The sequence below is a fragment of the Sander vitreus genome, chromosome 19, assembly GCF_031162955.1.
Source record: "Sander vitreus isolate 19-12246 chromosome 19, sanVit1, whole genome shotgun sequence".
NCBI lineage: Eukaryota > Metazoa > Chordata > Actinopteri > Perciformes > Percidae > Sander > Sander vitreus.
The window spans coordinates 19,664,099-19,684,490 of NC_135873.1; the positions used below are offsets into that span (position 1 = coordinate 19,664,099).

Sequence of the window (20,392 nt, forward strand, 5' to 3'; positions counted from 1 at the left end):
AAAGTGTGAAGACCTGGTAGAATTTAATACTTATTTTAACTTTTGGGGTCACAAAAAAAATAATTTAGAGCCAAGCCCCCAGAAATGAAATCATGTTTATTGGATTCTGAAATGGGCCTGGCACCATTATATTAGTTTTTGTTTTGTTTTTAGATTTCTCGTTCTAGTTACTTAATAAAGCTGCTTAAAAGACAACTGTCAGATCAAGAGAGGATTAAAGACAAATTACAAAATGTCAGGAATAATAAAATAATATGTTAAAAAGATACAATGTATTCACTAACGGCTGCCAAGTGAGAGAAAACATTCCACTATCACACTCCAAGCAACTTTTGAATGAAAGTTAATTCACCAATTAAGAAATGATTTGATTAAATGTGAAAAAGTGCTTGAAAAATAATATCAGCTATCAGGACCTTGATGAGATCGTTGAGCATGAATTTACGACATCTTTCAGTACAGGCGTGCATATATATTCAAACATGTACATCCTGTGCCCACATCTGAGTACAATATGTAAGAGTGTAACATTGTTAATGTGTGACTGTACCTACCCAGAGTGAATGGGGCTGGAGGATAACGCCACGTTGTCCAGGTTCTCTGTGCCCCAACTCAGACGATACGAATCCCTCTCATTCTCTCTGGCAAGTGACGAAAGCTGGAATCAAACAACCAACCTCTTATCAGACATACCACCACAAATGGTTGAATGTAGCAATACCAACCAAAAATTATATATCTATAGGTACTGCGTAGAGCTGAAACAATTAAAAATTTTACTGTACAATTAATTGTTTCAGAAATAATTAATTAAAAACCATAATTGTCTCTTAGTCACATTTAAAAATATTTATTATGTATTACTTTTTCAAACAAATTACAGTTATTAAAAAATAATTACCAGGAAACATCTTTTGGTTATATATGTTATGTGACCCAGATAATGTTATAATTCCAATACACAGCCTATGAAGTAAACCACGCCTCTTTATTATCATAAAACATATACTTGTTTTTAAATGAACATAAAATTGACTATTACCATCAACAGTTATACCCCTTTGGACTAATGTTAGCAATTAAATGCGGTTAAACAAAGAAATGGAGATTATGTAAAATAATTGTGATTATATAATAATGTAATAATTGTTACAGGCCTACTACTGTGTGTATGTATGTATGTGTGTGTATATATATGTGTGTGTGTAAGCAGTACTCAAATGTTGTCCAGGTGAAGCTACATTTAACGGCTTCATATATTGTCTGGTAGTTTGAGCTATAACAGCTGATTGTCTTCATATATTTCAAATGTAAAATCTTAATCTTCAGATAAATGCAGCGGGGTAGAAATATAAAGGAACACAAATTCAAAATAGTCAAGTACGAGTACATCAAAGTACTACTTAAATACAGTACTTGGGTAAATGTACATTGAGCAGGTACTTTACCTGTTGACTGGCGAGCATTTCATCCATCAGGCCTTCATGTTTAGGGGAGTAATAGCTGTGGTGAGTGGGGGTGAAGGACCTGTCAGAACTGGAGCACAGCAGAAGAAAAGCATTGAAGCCAGAGAAGCTCAGCGCTTATGACAATAGCAGAGATCACAGTGGGTAGGAAATGAATACAGGAAAAATACACTTTACATTCCATAAACAGGGCGAAATGTTCATAGGAAAACTGTCAAAACCAGTTGATATGGACAAGAGTTATTTAATTTCCTACGCTGGAGCTCATGACATGTATGAATGTCAGTGAGGAAAAACAGTTAAATGAATGGACTCATTACAATCAAACTGACTTTTAAGTTTCACTGGTAAAACAAGAGCTATGTTTGCATTGCCAATAATTCCACAATAAAAGATTAACATCATCAAGGCTCGCATTGTGTCACACACTTCATACATTTTGCTATCTTAACAGGCAAATATGACATACTGCTGATTTACTAAAGCTTTATTACCACAGTACTAGTATTGCTGGTAACCTAATGTGATTTAGAAATTATCCCCCACTTGTCTGTGTGTCATGCGGCGTATTCACACAGGATAAGTGAAGTCTGTATTTTACTCGAACATACTGACATTGTCCCCCACATACGATGTACAGGCTCTGTCAAAACTTTAATTTATAACCACCAACGCAGCCAAAACAACCCCGAATCACAGATGCCGATTCGCCCGGGACTAATATTATAACATGAAATATGGTCGGTAATTCCGTAAATTCTTACTTAACAAATGACATGACAGATATGGAAGATTCGAAAAGTTGTCTACAGCCGCACTAGCATGTCCGTACCACTCTAAGGGTGTACAGTGGGGTTTTAAACAAATACATAAGCATGCAAACATGCTCATATTGTCAATGCTACATGCTGATATTAAGCAGGTGTAATCAGTAGGCAATAGATGAGGGTGGATGAAGGGTTCAACAGCCCCCTTGTTAGGTACATGACCAAAAGGCATGCCCCCTGTTAACCTGCCACCGCCCTCTCCCTCCCCCAGCAGCAAAGAGAGTGCAGGGGAAGAATATGTTATTATATATTGTTATATTGTTATAGTCTAGTCTGCCTAACTCTTTATCCGACTGAGGTTTGTGCCAGTTTAGTCTCGCATTGCCAGACCTTCCTCCACAGTGCTGTAGAGGAAGGTCTGGCTAATCCACAAAATATTCTGGAATGGGAGAAAAACGTGCACTGGTTTATTGGCATTTCTTTAAACCAATCACAATCGTCTTGGGCGGAGCTAAACCCCGTCCTCAATGACGGCGCCGTTGCTAAAGAGCCACGGGAAGGAACTTGAAGTAGCAGACAGAAGTGTTGCGCCATTCTGTCAGTTTTGTCTTGGATCTATTATATTCTAGAAACTATATAGCTGGAGTGGGGGTGGGGGGGGGGGGAGTCATTCATTGGTTGGTTTGCTTGTCTCGGGTGAACAAAATGAACTGGGTCCGTCCCATTATTAATTAACACATCGCCTGTGATGTTTAACTATGGTCACCATTTTAGTTTAGTGTGTTATAATGTTAGCATGCTAACATTAGCTTATTAGCAGTAAGCTTGAAGTACAGCTGAGGCTGATGGGAATGCTATTAGTTTTGCAGGTATTCAATCTTAAATCCAAGGTTTTGGACAAAGTTTCGGCCTGATGATGGCGATAGATTAAAACAAAGCACAGGGATCATTGAGTAGCATAAATGTCTGTACAAACTACTAACCAACACAACTGAAAAACAAAGCTATGATTTAAATCAGGAAATATCTAATTTCACTCTGACTCGCTACTAAAAACACCCAGTCCCAGGGAGACTGTAAAACTGGTTATTATAATATATAACAGCAGTGCTGAAGATGTAAAAGGCCAGATATTTGGCCAGTGTCAGCACATACCTTTGCCTTTGACTATGGAGGCATGACAAGGAAGACCAACAACGAGGTATGACCAGGAGAGGTTGCAAAAAGCACACACAAATACACACAAATACAGGCGGTTAGTTCTTGAGTGTCACATGTCCATACAGATACACACACACACACACACACACACACACACACACACACACACACACACACTGATTCTTAATACAGTTAGAACAACCATTCACAGCAAATATCAGTTATTAGACTGGAACAGGGTAAAATAAGAACAAATAAGAATCAACGAAGAAAGTTCAGATTTTATTAAAAAGGATTATTATGTTAAAATTGGAACAACATCTCCACAGGGACAGTTGTTTGCTCCATGGAGCAGATGAGATTTGTTTGTGTATGAAGTAGATGAGCGTAAACATTTGCTTTGAGTCAGCTGCAACTAGGGCTGCACGAAAATATCTAATTGGGATTATTCGGACTGATATTGATATGATTCACGTTAGAGGGAATGATCGTTTTTGTATAATTCTTCTCATTTTCATTGAAAAATATTAAAAGTAAAACAATTAAAATGATTAGAGTGTGATTTTTGCGAGGATCTGTCCCAAACAAAGATTTTTTTCTTAAGTCTGTAGGATAGGATTTGTAGACTGGGAAAGTCTCTGCAGCACCACAACACTTCATTCAGAATCATTTAACCCCCCCTACAACTTGGATATTGCACTAAAATTGCGATTCGTTGTGCAGCCCTAGATGCAACCCATGCAAAAACTAGTTTTTTTTAATCACAGAAAAAAGTTCCCACTTCCAGGCGGAGTTGGGGGCTTTCACACCTGACAGACCGAACCAAGGTCCGGATCAAGGTTCATGTTTTTGCATTTGATCCAGTTAGTTTTGGTTTCACACTGCAGTTATGCAAGCGCACTAAATATCTATACGTGACAAAACTACGTCCTGCCGTCATCACATACGTGAGCTGCGTCTCCAGATACTTAATACATAGACTAATTGATTGGTTTGTAGACGGGCTTCCCCGTCCTCTCGCCAGGGTCAGTCTAGCAACCCTCCGTTGGCTTGTGAGCTGGAAAAACCAAATTCTGATCAGGCCAATCACATGTGTATAGAGTTAGTGGGCGGGGCTTAACATAAGGACGGCAGAGTTGCGACGGTTCCGCGTGAATTCCCTGCTACTTGAAAAGAAAGAAGATGGCTGCTGCTGGCGAACAGCGGTCTTCCGAATCGGCTCTAGCCGCGACTCTGGAAGACTTGGAGTCAAGCAGTGAAGTCATTCTTAAAAAATGAAGATGTGTTCGGAGTTTTGCCGACCGGATACGACAAAAGTTTAATCTATCAACTAGCATTGCTCTGGTTGGCTATGAGTGCAGAGGGAATTTGAAAGACAACCGTTTATCCCGCCCCTTGGATTGAGTCCTGCCAATGGTGAGGTCCCAGACCCACATCAAGATGTTGGGTCTCTCCTACTGCCTCTTTTTGTTTTGTTGTGATGTTAAGAAGCAAGACATGGGAACTTTCTTTCTGCAGCATTTATTCAGAGACAAACAGAAACCTACACTGTACATTTACTACCACTTAACAAGTACACTGTAAACTGCTGATGTATGCTCTGCTCTGATAGCTGACAGCTGTCTGGTCTGAGCGCTGACACCGTCACACACTCTCTCATGTAGCCTACACACTAAGCACTGAGCTGTTCCTTAAAGAGCTTCATCGGTCTTATAACACGAAGATATTCTCCCAGATGTATTTGGTCTGAATGTCTGAGCCATCCAAAAAATGCTTTCACACTAGAAACAAACCGGACCATGGTTCAGTTTGAGACTACCTCTTTTGGTCTGACCAAATTTTGGCCGTTTGGTATCCTCTCTCGGATCAAACTGAAAACTGAAAATTCAGTTTGATCTGAAAAGTCCGGACCAAAGAAGGTAGGTGTGAAAGCCCCCTTAGTCAGTTGGTTTACTAAAGCCAAACTGAACCCCTTACCAAATTGTTATATTTGCTTGTTAGCTAAGTTCAACATGTGACAGAGTGTGCTGTACCTGTCGGTGCGCCCCCCCTCCAGGCTGAAGCGGAGGTAGTTCATTCCATCCAGATACTGTCCTGGCAGGGAGTCATCTCCCAGCTCCCTGAGGTCCTCCGCCCTCAGATACTCCCCTCCATCGCCTGTCATCGTGTCATCACCTGGAGAGAGAAAAGAGAAGGGTGGAGGTGACATTTCACAGTTTGGTGACACTGTTTCACATTCATCTTGGCATTTCGCTTCTTCAATTTCTTGTCATTTATCTGCAATGGGCTAATATTGGCTAATATGCTAAGGGGAGTAGTAGCTAACAGGGTAGCAGCTGCATATGATGTTAGCATACTTACCATTTAGTTTCTCACTGCTGAGTTACTGCTACTGGATCACTATAAAACATTCTGTTCACAAGTTCTGATTCTAGTCTGTGCATTAAACATGTCTTCCTCTGTCTCATCCCAAGCCTAAGCAGGGCAATGTTAGGCAGCATTCTCTGTGGCACGTATGTTATCTAAACCACAGGCCTGGCCACAGTAACACTACTGCTGTCCACCAGCATATTCAGAGACTGGTGGAGCCACTCTCAGGCCTGTGTGTGTTAAAGGAAGATCATTTCAAACAAAGATCAAGTCTTATAACAGACATTTAGATTATGAAGTTAACAGAATAGTTACATTTGTGATGAAAATGAAAGAATCTACTGACTTCAAATTATTGCAAATCAATGGTGCAGTGACTATGATCATAAGGATGTTTCTTCTGCACCTTTAGGGCCCTATTTTAACGATCTAAGCGCACAGCATGAAGCGCCTGGCGCAGGTGCGTTTAGGGCGTGTATAAATCCACTTTTGCTAGTTTAACGGCGGAAAAAATGCTGTGCACGAGCCTAGGCGCATTTTTATTAATTAGCTGTTAAAATAACAATGAAAATGCTGCGTTATTGACTTTAGACCATGACCAGGTCATCACTTTCCGCTGCCTCAAGATAGCAATACTCCCAGAATGCACCTGAACACACCTCCCTGTAAGACCAGCACGCCCATGGGCCACAGATGGGCGCATGCGTCGGTCTTAAACTAGCAAAGACACTTGCATCAGGCTTTACGCTGCGCTGCACTCGGTGCAAGATAGGGCCAACAGTGTGACTCTGTCTCATCTCTAATGCAAATTAATCAATCAATCAATTATAGCTAATCCTTCTTAATACTGGAGGGGTTAGACATGGCTTCATTGACATTTGTTTTTGCAGAAAACACAATTTCAATATCATTTACAGTAATCCTGTTCAACACTTGATTCATCGGGATATTACAAGAATGACTGTAAACTTGAAGATTACACAATATATTACCAGCTTGAGATTCATAGGCCTCACACTGTGTGTGTGCGTGTGTGTGTGTGTGTGTGTGTGTGTGTGTGTGTGTGTGTGTGTGTGTCAGTGAGAGAGAAAAAACACAAAGCAAAGGCAATTGTCACAACAGGTACACATGTATGTATGTTAATATCGTTAGTAAGACCTGTGCTGAGCTACCGTTGGATGTCCTGTAAAGAGAGGACAAAACAGGCTACATTTGGTTATTGGTTACAATTTGGTGAACTTTGACTGTCAATGAAAACGATTACGGTTCTATGGCCAATAGGGTTGCTTTTATATAGCAGAGTTTCAAATGTTTAGTTCTACCCAATCATACGCTAACCTTAATAAGTGTGACTTTCTCTTGTGTGTTTCCCTAATCTAGCTTAGAATAAAGACTGGAGGATGCAGATGGCCTGGCTCTCTTCACGTAACTCCCCGTAAACCACATATTGTTGTGTACATTGATGTTTTATACACAGACAGCACGGTGCTGCAGCCAATTGTGATTGATGTGAGTGAGCCTTTTACAAAACTGTTCCTTTAAATGTACATCAGCAAATGATGTGCGTTGATGCTTTGAGCCTTTTAATAAGAAGATCCTCATGAGTGAAATCTTTTTGGCTCAGTTCAACTTCAACCACTTTCTCTGGATCACCTGTATCTAAATATTCTACAGTTAGTATTGTAGCACTTAGCCAAACAGCAGTTGGTACAGGCTCATTCACCATGCATAACACACTACCCCACTCCTGGTACAATCAGCACAGCAAGTCTGCACACAAAGCAGCGTGCCGAATACCTTCCACATCCATGGGGTCGTCTGACATAACATCATCATCATCATCAATGGCTTTCAATGCTGTGGGTGGACAGCACAGTCACTCACTACTTCCTAAAATCTGCTAATGGCTGAAAAGATCTCTGAACTCTTCTCAAAAGGGAGACAGAAATGTACAACACAGTTTGGGCTAACTGTAATGTAGGTATTTGAAGGCTGATAATGGTACCAGATACTCCGAAGGGACAATGTCCTGCTTAAAAATGACTTGAAAATAAGGGTAGGAACGCACGATTCAGAAAATGTCCCGAATCGATTCAATATCAATTGTCAGGCTCAAGATTCGATTCAAAATTGATTTTTGATCCAAAAACGATTCTCGATTAAAAAAAAAGATTCACAGTATGTAAATGTAGTTACTTTTCCCATGTGATTGCAGTAGACATACAATTAAAATATTAATTGATTTTTGGAATTCTATGAATCGATTTTGAATTGGTAGAGCTTGAATCGCGGTTTGAATGTGAATCGATTTTTTTTGCACACCCCTAGTAGAAATAATGTCAGTATTTAAATGGCTTGTTCCTCAGCGAGCATTAAGCTCATAAACATTACAGTACTAGTTTGGCTATCAATCTCCCTAAAGCTGTAGTAATCAATTAACAATTATTTTGCCCACTTAGCAGGACAGGACACAATATTTGACACATTAATACCTTATAAAGTTGTAATGGCTAACATGTTAGCCAACACTTTCCTTTTGACCCATCTATCAGACACTGAGTAACATTAGAATACATTTTGAGTTGTGCTCAAAGCCACTTGACGATACTTTTAGCTCTGCTTTGTCCTCCACCAACTCCTGGCTCTTTAGCCGCTAGATGTTCCACTTTCTCCTACAGCTACAGTCTTATTTTCTCTGTTTGGTGCAGGGCAGGTGGTATACAGTGAGCTTTATGGCTGTCAGGGAAAACAGGGAGATTTACAGGGAATTTAACCAAATCAATGAACTAAAAGAGGCTAAAAAGCTTCGTAGAGCTGAGGAGAGTCTGGCTGATAATTCTCTATTTGTCATTATCCTCGTTTTATATTTCACATAGGCATTGTTAATATAAAATGATCAATTAGTGCTTCTTTAAAGCAGGGTAAGGGTAAGGTAGGGCTGCACGATTATGGCCAAAATGATAATCATGATTATTTTGATCAATATTGAGATCACAATTAATTATCACAATTATTTGTTGATTTTAACCAAAACAAATTTTATTGTCACATAGGCTAATTATAACTGCTTTCACATCCATATTGTGCTACATTCTTGCTAATACATCCATATTGTGCTACATATTGTGCTACATTCTTGCTAATACATCCATATTGTGCTACATTCTTGCTAATACATCTACATTCCTCCTCTGTTGAAGGATACTATAAAGGAGTATGGCCCCGGTGCCCGATATCTACCGGACAAAATAGCAGCGTGGATTTCGGTGCCTCATTACGGCGCCACTTAAATGTCTGCGTTGCGCTCTAATTCTCTGAAACCCAAGTTATAGGCACCAGAAACATCGCTTCATGTCATGTTAGCAACACTAATAACACATTACACAGCAGGTAATGTGAGCCTACCGTTAGCTACAGTAGCTGATTTAAACATGGTTAGAATGCTGACAGCTAAACGGTGCAGTGTGACTGTATTTCACTGTAGAGGATTCCAACAGCGGGACGCCCAACAGTCTGCTGCTAAAGCTATGAGCTAAAAGACTCAAACTAGCACTGGTCACTGCTGTTGTCTGAGAACAGCACAGACGGGACAACATTTTGCGTTTACTGGTAAACTGGTAAACCTCGTTACCGACTTATGACCGACTGCTATCTGTTGTGGAATTTTCATCACGTTACTCTGTCCTCTGTGACTGTCTACATCTAGAAACTAAGCTGCGCAGTGCAGGGAACAACTCTGATTGGCACATGGAGGCACGTGATCAGACGGTGGTTTAAGGAGCGCTAGATTGGCTTCGCAAAAAAAAAACTTTGATACGGAGCGTTCCATGAACGGAATGACGCATTTTAAATATCGCTCGATCACGCAAATTTGATCGTGGGAAGCCAAAATCATGATCGTGATTAAAATTTGAATAACTGTGCAGCCCTAGTGTAAGGGTTCCCTAGCCGTAATGGAAACATATTCACAAGCAGGGAAACTGACCAGTAAACTAATTTGGGCTCAACACATAAACGGGGCTTTGTTGTGTGCCTAACAGCTGATCTAGTTCAGCATCTAGCTTATTCATAGTGCTGTTCGACACATGGTTAGAATACCAGTGAGAGGGCTGCACCGTGGGTTAATGTTGATATGACTCACCCTCTTCATCCGAGACATCCAGCACTTCAGTCATGGTCTCTGGCACGTTTAGCTTGTGTTTCTCTGTCACCGTCTAGCAGCATGGGAGGAAAGAGATCCATTAACCACACGTCACATCATACACATAGGTAAACCTAGCTGCAACCAATGCAGTGTACCATAACAGCCCTGCAATATATCCTACCTTATAATGTTCAGTGTTTGTTTTAGATGTTGATTTAATTGTACTGTACATTTATCCTTCACAGCAAGCAATTTTTGTTACTTCTGCCCAAAATGTCAATCAAAAACCAGAGCGCTCCTCCCGAGTGTGTGGAGTGGGTGTTGGTTTTGATTGACATTTTGGGCAGAAGTCACAGAATTGCTTTCTGTAAACGATACATGTTATTTGGGTATTGCAAATGATGAATGGTAGACAGTAAACAGTAACACCATTAATTATCAGAGCAGCACCGTTTCTAATCAAATGGCAATCTAGTTACTCAGATCAATTGACAATTTATCACTCTTTCTTTCAATTCACATTCATTTCATCACAGTTTTTTTTCAATTACAGTACTTTTTGTTACTTCCAGCCTTGAGGCCACTTTCTTTAAATGATAAGTGGCGATTTTGTAAAATTATGTAAAATGGCTGTTTTCATTATGTCATGACTGTTTTAATCAAATCAGCTTCACATTAATCAGATCACTTGATAATGTATCACTCTAATTGCCAATTCATATGCATTATTATCACCTCCATTTTTATCAATAAATGTTTGCGGCTTCCACCGCTGATATGTCAAAGCTTAGTGTTTGTTTTCCACCAATGCACATTTCCTTCCAGCACAGATTATTGCTGTCTCTAACATAACCTTGAACTTTAGATTATAATGGGAATTTAATATGATGTGTTTTCGCACAGACAATTGGTTAAAGGACTTTATGGATTTGCTGTCAATGGAACGGCCCTCTATAAATTTGACCGAGGAGATGAAGGACCCTGGATCTTTATAAGCCTATACTTGGAAAAACTGGACATATAAATAAATGTACTGAAAATTACTACTATGTGCCGTACTGTTGTGGTGGTTATGATCTCCTCAGTGACGACCCTCAGCGTATCCACCACAGAGATGTAGCCCAGCCTCCGAGCGATCCCCAGGGCAGTGTTACCATTCTGGACGAGAAAGCACAGTGAATGACATGTGTGTCTATGTGCTGTAAAGTGTGCGTGTTGGCATTAATGTGGCTGTTTACGTACCACGGTGATAGCGTTGGGCTTGGCACCGCTTTGCAGCAGCACGTTGAGGATGTGTGTGTTTCCTTGCTGCGCTGCCTGGTGAAGAGGAGTGTATCCATTCTGGAGAGGAGAGAGTACAGAAGATAAAAACCAATCCATCATCAAATAAAGTGATTATTCATAGTTTGTTTTTCGGTTGTAAACCTGCTTTTATCTTGATTTCATTTGAGAGATTTTTGAATGTTTTTTCTCTCTCTCGCTCTCCTATTTCATAATTGGTGGAACCTTGAGTAGTTGTAGTTGTATTTGTATTAGATTATGAGTACTTGTGTCAGTTTTTGGTGTGTTTTCGTAGTTTTGTGTCATGCTCTTGAACTATATTATCTAAGTTGTCTATGTAACAACTTCTAACTACAATAAGCATATAGTTGGTATGAAGATACTGTATAATTAGAAGTTTCCCATTTTCACAAGATACATTGTCATAATAATGAGAAGATGTCTTAGTATACATAAACATAAAAAGATATGTTGTTAGAATAACAGGTTTTTCGGTGTGTAGCAATATGGAGGGAAATAATTCATTATGACATGAGATTATCTTGTTCCAATGTTGAAAAGATCTTGTTATGATCAGAAAACTTTGACTTAAGAGAAGAAGCACCATGTTAGAAATAACAATGGTGGAATACAATAATAGCATAATATTTGTTAATTAATTAAGTATGTTAACAATGGTGCATGCAGATAAAAATGACTATCTGAGCGCTTTAGTAGTATTAGTACCTTAGTCTTGGCGTTGACATCGGCTCCATTCTGAAGCAGGAAGTTGACCATCTTGGCGTTACCATAGTGACATGCTACAATTAGCGGGGTGTATCCCAACTGCAAAACAACAGCAGATCAGAAGAATAACACAAAAAAATACTTACATTTATAGAGACACATTCTAAGAATACTGTTATTGAAGATGATGGTTTCAGCAGAATGGGAGATGACCTTGAATAATATTATGTATAGCCAGCAGGTGTACAGATAAATGCAGAGAATAAATAAAATATGATTGTTCATACTTTGGTCTGCTGGTCGAGGTTGGCTCCGTTTTTGGCTAGGATCTCGGCAACAGCCACTTTATCCTCCTGGGCTGCCAGATGGAGGGCAGTTAGGCCGCTCTGTGTGAGGAACACACACACACACACACACACACACACACACACACACACACACACACACACACACACACACACACACACTTACTATATTCCAACAGACATATTCAGACTCATTGTGTCCATTCTTTCTTGTCGAATAATAATAATAATGGAGCTCCTTTGACACAGTAAAGAAGATATTGTTTGTCCTAAAAAACAGGTTGCATTACTTGATTAATAGGGTGATTAAAGATATGGTAGCTAGTATGTAAATGTTCTCGCAGTTACTTAGGATTCTGATTTAATATTCAGACATGCTGTGGCTTTAACTGTAGCAAGGTACAATAGAGCTCAACAGTGTGGTTCCGGAAGAAAAAACCCCGTTTATTTTCTCCGTAAGGATTTAGATTATCATCCATAATGTCTAAACCCTCTGGGGTAGACTGACCGTGAGCTACGAGGGTGTGTAATGAAAGGTTTCTGCTCCTGTAAAAGCTAGAAAGTCTGTATGAAATCAACCTTGTTTTAAGAGAAACATGTTTTATTCATGATCTTATGGAGAACAACTACACTGCCCAGGATCCTAAGCGTAACAGAGACATCTCTGATTGGTCCAAATCGCTGTTACCATGGAAATTTACGGTACCTGCAAACCCGCTAACAGCTAGAGCGAGCTGCTACCATAGAAGTCTCTGATAGTTTCTGTTCGCAGCAATACATTTTGGGTAGAATCAAATGTTTTATGGTCATAATTCCTCTCGTATTATGTTTTATGGACTCCATTATGTTAAGGATTGGTTCCAGGCTTAAAACTCTTCATATAAGCAATTTTTGAAACGTCAGTGGAACAATCGAATGGGGAAAAAACACTTCCCGATCCAGAACCGTTAAAAAAGTGGGCGGTCACTGTTGAGCTCTCTGTGAAATGATTTATAACCCCTCATACTATGTGATGGCTGCGTGGGTGTGTTGAGGATTTATTGATGTATTAAAGGTTTCTGCAGTACCTTAGTTTGGATGTTGACCTGGGCTGCCTTGCTCATAAGCAGGGCTGCCATGTCGGCGTGGCCCTCCTGGGAGGCCAGATGGAGCGGGGTGACTCCCTGCTTGGTCAGGATGTTGGTCTCGGCTCCGTACTGCAGCAGCACGGTGGCGATGTCCATCTGGTTCTTCTTCGCCGCGATGTGGAGCGGAGTGTAGCCATTCTGATTCATGAGGACAGGGGAGACACTGCTGTCACTGCTCAGTGTTAACGGCTGCAAACCTCTCGTTTATGGAAACATAAACAGCCAGGGAATCCAACACAAGACAAGTAGTTCAAATAAAATAATCATATAAGCACCAAATGTTTTTGTACTGGTTAAATGTAACATTTACTCAAGTACATTACTTAAGTTTCAAATATTAAGATTCATTTTGAAGTACTTCTTCTCCACACAGAAGGACATTTACAGAGGGACATTTTTTAGTATTCACTCCACAACAGCTTTAGTTACTTTGCCGTTTCCGACTATTTATAAAAATTATAATTAACTAATACAAAATGATGTATTAATACAGGTTAAGCTATATAAAGTTTGTAACGTAAGCTCCACTTTTACCAGCCGCAACGCTAAGGTGATGAACACACTAGACCATAAATAATTCATCCAATCATCCAATCAAAAATAATATAATATACAGTACATTATTACAAAATGGCATTCTGCACAGTGAGTACTTTTACTTTTGGTACTTCAAGTATATAATTAATACTAATACTTTTGTACTTTTACTCAAGTAAGATTTTGAATGCAGGACCTGTAGTTGTAACAGAGTATTTCTACAGTGTGGTATTATTACTTTTACTCAAGTAAAGGCCTGACTGATTTATATGCCATATAAGTATGGTAGTAACACACTAAAGTACACATCTTACCCTGTTATTTGGACTAGTATTACAGGAAAAGGCTGGCTGTATTTTCACTGTCAACAAATCACGTTGTGCAGCGCCAAACCAAAGGTGAATGTATCTACTAACAAGTATTGAGTGTGTATTAAAGCCTGGATTATCATCTTCCTCTGTGCAATAGAGCTCCATTGTTTGATAAAACTCATCAGTCAACAGCCACACTGTTGCACTGGCTGATGAACACACACACACACGCACGCACGCACGCACGCACGCACACACACACACACACACACACACACACACACACACACACACACACACACACACACACAGTAGTTTACTTGACTCAATCCTGCTGCCCCAAATCCTCACTACAGCACCAAATGTGTGTTAATCCTCTGCTGAAAATAGTCCCCAACAAATGGCCTTCCTTTTTGTTTGAGTTACACTGTTAAAAACTACAGCAACCAGCTGTTTTAGGAAATAAGCGGCATTAAAAATGAAACTGCAGTATATTTGACGAGAAAAAAAAGTTCATTCTTGAACTTGGAAACAGTAGTTTGACAAAGTTTCTTTTTCCAGGGCTGCATCCGAAATCCCACACTAACATGCTATTTAGTAGCTTGTGAGGTTTTTTGCATGTCCGAAACCTTAGTATGAAACCAATAGTATTGGAATTGCATATTATTTCCAGTAAAATATTACAATATACACTACTGGACACTACGCCGGCATAAATATCTCACAATGCAATCCGGTAGTGACGACAACGTTCATAACAGACCAATAGACAGAAACCAAGGAGCTCTCATTTACATTTCCACATATTTAAGTGACTGTTGGTCTAGTTATTCCCCTCTGTCAGTAATTTATGTTATGTTATCTGGCGATGCTGCTAGAGGGGAGGTTGGCATGAGTTATCATGGTTATGGACTGCTACAGGACTTTTAACCTCATCTCATGGTCCTTTTCAGCAGATGGAGTTTGCTGAAGGCTCAGTTGTCATCACTTGAGCTAAATGTGGAGCTTCGGTCCAATGATAACAAGCGAGAAATCCATGCTGCCTCATTTTCCATGTTGGATTTTTTTCCTCTGCCTCAGCACAGAGTGTACAGCACTGTGCGGTGGACTCTCACCTTGGCCATGGTGTGAGGGGACGCTCCTTTGTCCAAAAGCAGGAGCGCCACCTTCTGGTTATCGTAATGTGCTGCTACATGGAGCGGGGTGAGGCCATTCTGTAAGGGATGGACGGTGAGCGTATATGGATTAAACAGCAGTTAGTGCACCACACACACGCACACACACACACACACACACACACACACACACACACACACACACACACACACACACACACACACACACAGGCAGACAGACGCACACACACACACACACACACACACACACACACACACACACTATTAATAGGAAGTGTTAAATGGGATAAGACTGTAGGTTGAGATGAATTAGAGTTATATTAGACAGCAAAAGCTGGAAGTCATAGTTAATCCCAATAAAGGAATGATTTTATTCAAACTAGCCGTACCAGTGCTCTTGTAGTCAACGTAACCTTTATACAGAAAAATAGCAACACACATTTAAAAACTTTTTTCCATTTACATGCAGGGATTTAGAGAGTGAACATGATTTTAATCAAATTGTACACCATACACATAGATTGTACACTAAAACATTTAAATAGAAGGTTTTTATTTTGGATGCATACCTTTCCAGCATAATCCGCTGGTGCATGACGCTGCAGCAGAAGTTTGGCTACATCTAGGCTTCCGTACTTGGAGGCCACATGCAGGGGAGTAAAACCTTTCTGTGGAGAGAGAGCCAGAGAAGAGAAGTTAAGAAATGTGTTCAAAGACAGTAAATACAGGCTATGTATATACTCAGGTTATTGGTCCCTATGATTTCCCTCTACATGTGTGTGTGTGTATATATATATATATATATATATATATATATATATATATATATATATATATATTTTATTTACATACTGTAAGACACAAGCAAGCCATTTGAATATGCTATAAGACTCATTTATGAGACCCAACAAATGCAGTTGGGGATATATACATTTACATTAACATATATCCATACATATTATCATTGCATACATCGTGAGGCCCTGAGGGACCACTCTAGTTGTTGAGCAACATGGGGAATAGTTCATTTGACTAAAATTGTTTAATACAGTATTGTTTAGATACAAAATAAAACTAAAATCATCTTAGGGGTTCCTGGGACAACGTCTTATCAGGTATGATTCCCTGAGGCCGAATGGGTGTCTGTTTTTTTAGTGACATAAAGCAATTATACAGCTGGCTGATATGCTGATGCAATTCTAGGTAACCTTAAACCACAACTTTGAAATCAAGTCCTTTAACTTTCACAAAGAAACCAGCAGAGGGGGCACTTTACTACTGAGATATACAGAACTGGAGCTGACAGAAACCACATGACCCAGCCCTGCCCATGGATGGAGCAATCCTTTGTTTGTCTGGATTATATCTGATGTTACAGGTGATGGAGAGGAGAGGAGAGGAGAGGGAGAGGGTCTCCTTACACTGAGACAGGGAAACATCACAACAGTCTAAGCAAATCAAGGATAAGGACTATTATGAACATGCTTGGATAGATGGAGAGTGTTACCCTTGCATGACAACAACTTTTCCTGATTTGGTTTCCGTAGCAACAGCCACACCCTTCCTCCCCAGAGAGGCGTCGAGGGTGGGAGAGAGGAGAACCACTGTACCCTGACACATACAGTGCACCACAAAGGACTTTGTCTCACTATTAATAGTGTATGAACACATTAAAGGGCTATTCTGTCCCAGACTGGATGCAAAGTGAAGGTCTGGCCTGTGCAGCACACCTCCACAGTGATAGTCATAAATCACTTGACTGCATTCAGCCTTCATGCACAATTCAGAGGAAAGCAGCAGATTTACAGCCACATCAATCATTCATTAAAAGTGGGTCAAACCAACAGAGAGCTGCACATAGTCATACTGTGACCGCTTATCACCATGGGATCAGCACTAAGAGCATAAATGCACTTACAATCTCTTCCTTCATCTCTACATCTGGTATTAAAAGTAGCTGCTATTGCTCATTTGTTCCAACCTTCTACGATATTAAGATTAGCGGTATTATTTTTAACAGTTATTGAGTTGTTTTGTTGAAAAATAGTTTGTTTTTATAATACACAGCAATAATTGTTATTTCAATTTGGGTTTAAATCACCACACTTAAAAGCAGTAGAGAAAAAGTGACCACCATACTGTTTGTCTTTTTTGGGAGGATTCATTAGCAGATGTTGACATCCGAGGCTAGCAATTTGTAATGCTTTTAAAGTGTACAGTAGGCTAACATTATTAGCTAAAGGCTAACTGCCCTCAGGAGTGGTGTGCAGTCTGAGTCCAGAGTTTGGCCCTGTGGTTAAAGCAAGATCATGTTCAGAAGAATAATATATTCTTCAATTTACAAATGAAAAGCTGAATTCATGAGCAGTAAAGATAGCCTAGCTTAGCATAAAGACTGGATACAGGGAGAAACCGCTAACATGGCTCATTTCAAAGTTAAGAAATAGTTTGTCAAGAAATGCCAGCAGCATGTAACTCTCCCTAAAACCCAAAAATGTTGCTTGTACAGTGCCCTGGCTCTCTCAGCCATTAATATATCTATATATATATATATATATATATATAAACAATAATATGCTAAGCTAGGCAAACAATGTTGAGTGTATCCACCACATGGCTGGGAGGCATGACTGCCATTGTTTCTGGACATCAACAAATGAAATAATGAAATCCTCAATGTGCAATACTCCTGGGATGTTTCTAGGAGTTAGTTATTGTGCAGGTAGTTACATTTAAAGATAAAAACATGTCTCCTCCACTCACCTTGGTGGCCAGTGAGTGTGAAGCTCCAGCCTCGAGCAGGACAGAGGCTGTCTCCACTTGACCCTCCCTGGCCGAGATGTGGAGGGGGGTGTAGCCGTTGGTAGTGGCAGCATCAGGATGGGCCATGTGCTGCAGCAGCAGCTGCACAATCTCGGTTTTTCCCAGACGGGACGCAATGTGGAGGGGAGTCTGGTCCTCCTGCAGACAGCCCAGCGGAATATGAATGAAAACTTAATATTACAAAACTGTAGCATAGGTCTGCATAGCTGTATGATTAATTGCAGGATACATATTTAGTTAAATATCACTGTTATGTGACCCAGATGATGTAATAACACAAATACACACACTATGAAGTAAACCATGCCTCTTTTTTTTATCATAAAAAAATTTATCTTACTGCATGTTGCTGTTGCTATGAACGTGTGTATAGGGTCAAGTGCCGACAACTATCAATTGAAATAATAATAAAAGAAATATAGTCCGACCAATAATCACTTATATAATTACAATTAGGCATATCACAAAATCAACAATTACCAGTCATACCCCTTAAGACCTTAGCTAATGTTAATTGCTGTTAAACAAAGAAACCGCGAGTATGTAAAAACAATTGACAATGAGACAACTATGTAATAATTGTTGCAGGCCTAGTAGCATATTCTGTTGGCAAAATATTAGTACTGAGTGTTCCCTGGTGTGCTACTACAAATAGCAGCAGTCTCACCCGTGCCCTGGCGTCCACCATCGCTCCGTTCCTCAGCAGACATCGGACCACCTCCACCTGGCCTGCCCTGGCTGCCATGTGTAACGCTGTTTCCCCGCGCTGCACACACAAACATACGCCAACATAGGGGTCAGCAGAGTCAATACACACATATTTACCTGAAATGTGCACATATTTTAGCTAGCTGACGTCACTGTAATATTTCCAGACACGTTTCTCCCTTTAACTAGATTACAATTGCCATTGTAATTGTGATTGGCTTGATTCCCATCACTCACAATATTGCTGACGTCAGGCGAGGCTCCGTTCTGCAGCAGCAGCAGGACGATGTTCAGGTGACCCATGAAGGCTGCTACGTGGATAGGAGTCAAACCAGACTGGACACAGGAAAGGAAGCAGACGAGGAACAATAGCATAAAATATTAGTCATTTAGAACATAAATTTGTTACTCAAAGAGAGCTTATGAAACGTATTAATATGTAAATAGAAAATCATGTCATCTGGCAATTTCTAGCCATTTCTGACCAGCCAATAGCTACTTTCCCTAGAATGTTAGTCAACGTTTGTTGATGTTAGCTTATCTGTGTTGCCAGATCTCGTGAGAGTTTGTTCCTGAAATGGAAACAAAGTTAATTTTCTCTTGATATGTCTGTAAGAATGTTCGGGAGATATATGGCTTGTGAAAAATGGGTCCAATATATACTTTGGTGTCTATTGGACGAAAGGATCGGCCATAATCTGTGTTCACGTTCACTTCTCCCATTAGAATCAATGCACTCAGGACCTGCCGCTAGTCTCCTAAAGAGGCGTGGGGGTGGCCAAACCCATGTGACACAGATACAGGAAACTAGTCTGAGTTGGGGTGTCTCATTTCAAAACTGTCTCTGATAAAGCTAACCTTTCCTAAATTCAATACACTCAGGTGTTTTGTGCTCCAGCCTTATTTGGTCTGGTATGAGAGTAGTTTCTGTTTTAAGTTAGCTAACGTATTGCTGTACAAAGGATAGTACTGAGACAGTTTGCTAATGTTATGTGAGTATTTGTGCTACTCTGTTTTAGCAATTATCATTATCCCTTATTATCTATCACAATGGCTGCTGTTTAGCTAAGTGTACACACTGTGGTATACTGTATAGGTTTGTCTGCTAAGGTTAGCTTAATTCAAGTCAAGCACTATGTTTTTGAAACAACTTGACAAAAAGGTTAATATGAAATTTCATTTCAAAGAGTATGAGTCCAGATTTTGGCAAAAGTAACAGGATTAAACCTAAACTATCATTTGCATTTGGTAGCTACTACTATCAGCAGTAGAACACCTCTCTTGTATGACTGTAAGGTAAAGCCCATCTGGAAAAGCCCAGTAGGTTCAAAGAAACATTTGTGCTGATTTCAGTTTCACTCAGGTGTGTGACGTACCTCTGTAATGGCCTGGATAGACGCTCCATATTTTACCAGCAGCTCCATCACTTTCACTCGGTTCTTCTTACAGGCTATGTGCAGCGGAGTGAAGCCGTTCTGTTGGGGAAATGTGACACACACACACACACACACACACACACACACACACACA

General features: G+C 40.0%; 1 protein-coding gene across 1 annotated transcript in view; it reads right to left on the reverse strand.

The window, feature by feature from the left end:
* ank2b (ankyrin 2b, neuronal) overlaps positions 1-20,392 on the reverse strand; it is a 127,570-nt gene that overhangs the window by 44,877 nt on the left and 62,301 nt on the right. The window contains exons 12-27 of the mRNA XM_078276232.1: positions 20,239-20,337; positions 19,100-19,198; positions 18,822-18,920; positions 18,095-18,292; positions 15,901-15,999; positions 15,311-15,409; positions 13,288-13,485; positions 12,203-12,301; positions 11,916-12,014; positions 11,151-11,249; positions 10,968-11,066; positions 9,906-9,978; positions 5,428-5,569; positions 3,389-3,400; positions 1,449-1,536; positions 555-658 (exon numbers count right to left, since the gene is read on the reverse strand). Coding sequence (XP_078132358.1) covers positions 555-658; positions 1,449-1,536; positions 3,389-3,400; positions 5,428-5,569; positions 9,906-9,978; positions 10,968-11,066; positions 11,151-11,249; positions 11,916-12,014; positions 12,203-12,301; positions 13,288-13,485; positions 15,311-15,409; positions 15,901-15,999; positions 18,095-18,292; positions 18,822-18,920; positions 19,100-19,198; positions 20,239-20,337 — 1,706 coding nt within the window. The remainder of the gene's footprint in view (positions 1-554; positions 659-1,448; positions 1,537-3,388; positions 3,401-5,427; positions 5,570-9,905; positions 9,979-10,967; positions 11,067-11,150; positions 11,250-11,915; positions 12,015-12,202; positions 12,302-13,287; positions 13,486-15,310; positions 15,410-15,900; positions 16,000-18,094; positions 18,293-18,821; positions 18,921-19,099; positions 19,199-20,238; positions 20,338-20,392) is intronic.